Genomic DNA, 2,269 nt, shown 5'->3' with positions numbered 1-2,269 from the left:
TCCAGCTGAATTCAGCCCCTCCCCGAATTGTCCAACTCATTCATATAGCACCTTTGACCACTTCCTTCTTATTCGCGCTCTATGCTGACCAAGATGTGGATTTCAGTCCCCTTTCTCCTTCCCCAAAATACCCACATTGGGCACTGCTGTATTAAGCAGGCTTTACTGAGGTTTGCGCCGGTAAAAATCTTTTATGTGATTTTAGCCCCTCTTCCCCTCAAAATTTTCCTTGTTATCCCCCAACACAGCCTCCTCCACCCCCACCCAACTCCTTCTCATTTTATTGTATAAGGCATCCTCACTTTCCCCTCCTTACTTGGCCTGAGACCTACCTTTGCACCCTCAAAGTCTTGTTAATGGATGACCACACACTTTACCATGCAAATTATGACACTTTTATTTTTTATTGTCAAACGATCCTTTATTGAAACAGTTTCCTTTGTAATTCTTAACCAGCTGGACATTCCGCTGAACCACTATTGAGGTCATCTATGATGTCATGAGGGTGGCGGCCATCAACGCTGCAGCCCACAGATTGGGCAGTCCCCAGGATCTCTTTAATGGTTCCAGAGAGTTCTCTGGCTAACGATCGGTGCTGCCTCTATCAGGCAATGTTGACAATCTCATCAAAGGTGATATATCCACTGTGCTCAATGTTTTTCTGCTTCTTTCTGTCTCTCAGGGGTTCCTTGAGGGCTTTGATAACCAGGGCAGAGGCAGAAGGTGCCACTTTAACCGGGGCCTGTCGGTTCTGAACGGTCAGTTTCAATGTAATCCTCAGACCCTTCCGATCATCAGTTGCCTTGGCAACCTTTTTTGGAGACAGACCCCGTGGGCCGATCTTCGGGGCCAGGGCAGATGTGGCACCGACGTTGGCACCGGTGCACCTCAGGTATAGGACTTTGATTTCCTTGGGGTCAAACTTAGGCGGCCTGGTGGAGGGGGCTGGTGTCAGATGGACCCGGATTTGGGGTGACCGAAGACAGTTGAACTTTTGCCTCCTCCGAGCCAAGAGTCAAAAGCCAAACTATGACACTTTCGAGTGAAAGGCAGTCTCATAATAACGTCGCTGGGACAACAGGTGTGCAGGGGGGAAACTCCCTGGCAAACCAGGGCACGGGATAACCATACATCTCTGCTAACACAAAGGGCTGTCTACTCCTGGACTTGCCCTTGATTGACACAGAAAAGGTGGCAGAGGGTTGGAAACGTTAGTGCTTCCTTCTCTTCCTCTCCTCAGTCCCTATGAATGCAATGGAGCCATAGAGTATGATGTTATTGACATGAGCCCAGCCAGCCTCCTTAGAAGACGAGCAGTGGCTTCCATCAGCTTTGGTCTTAAGGGAAAATTTCTTTTTCTCCATTGTTCTTTGCTTATTCATCATTAGCCAAACTCATTTGGTCACAGATCCATTTAATCTCTCCATCCCTACATCCATTAATGTCTCCCCTAACTAGGACACAGCTGGGGAACTGGCTACCTGACCACTGACATTGTCTTGGGTGATGACAAGGTTAGGGTGGAGTGAAGACAAGGCCTGAGGTTCTGGGGTCCCCTGTAAGTGAGGAGAACGCTGGAGATTAATAGAGAAGAGCAACAGAGTGTAGAGTGGTGCAGCCAGAGGCACAATCCCCCCGCCCCAAACCAGGCTGCTGTTATGAACCTAACACTCCATGGAACATGCTGTGGCAAGTGCTACCTTGGACACCTGATTCCCAAACCCAGGTGCTGATTTGTTACACACCCCTCATCTCCTCACGTCACTTCCCTTCCCCTCCAGACACACGCACCGCCTCGCTCCTCTTTGACCATGCAAGGCATACTTCCACCTCAGGGCCTTTGCATTTGCTCTTCCTTCTGCCCAGAATGCTCTTCCCTATTTACCCCCTCTGCATTTAGGGCGAGTGACGGGGAGGCCTTCCCTGACCGTCCGATGCAAAACAGCACCCCGCCCCCGCTTGTTCTTCCCTACATTCCCTGATTTGCTTTATTTTGCTCCGTAGCACATGCCATCACCTGCCTGTCTGTGTATTTGCCTGTCTGTCCGTTGACTGTTTCCCCCTTGGAGAAGGTAAGCTCTATGGGGGTGAGGTTTTGTCCCTTGGGTTCACGGCTGTATTCCCAGAGTCTAGAACATGGTGATGTTTAACACACGTTTTTAAATAAAGAAAAGAAGGGGTGACTCCGTTGTGATTCCAGACATCTTCCAAAGTTCCCACAAGAGCGGTCCCTGGTTAGTGGCGATAGGTAGCCCACTTTGGCTAGGCG

The 2,269-nt window shown here is 49.8% G+C and overlaps 1 protein-coding gene across 1 annotated transcript; it reads right to left on the bottom strand.

The window, feature by feature from the left end:
• Positions 1–380: 380 nt before the first annotated feature.
• Positions 381–1,003, bottom strand: LOC102961470 (60S ribosomal protein L12-like; the record flags this gene model as incomplete). Its single annotated transcript, XM_042976106.1, is given in 1 exon segment — positions 381–1,003. A coding segment is annotated over 1 exon segment (555 nt), but the record flags the coding sequence as incomplete, so codon positions are not given.
• Positions 1,004–2,269: the final 1,266 nt, after the last annotated feature.

This window comes from Panthera tigris, chromosome F3, assembly GCF_018350195.1.
Source record: "Panthera tigris isolate Pti1 chromosome F3, P.tigris_Pti1_mat1.1, whole genome shotgun sequence".
In the NCBI taxonomy this organism is placed as follows: Eukaryota; Metazoa; Chordata; class Mammalia; order Carnivora; family Felidae; genus Panthera; species Panthera tigris.
This window is presented reverse-complemented; position numbering and strand designations above follow the sequence as displayed.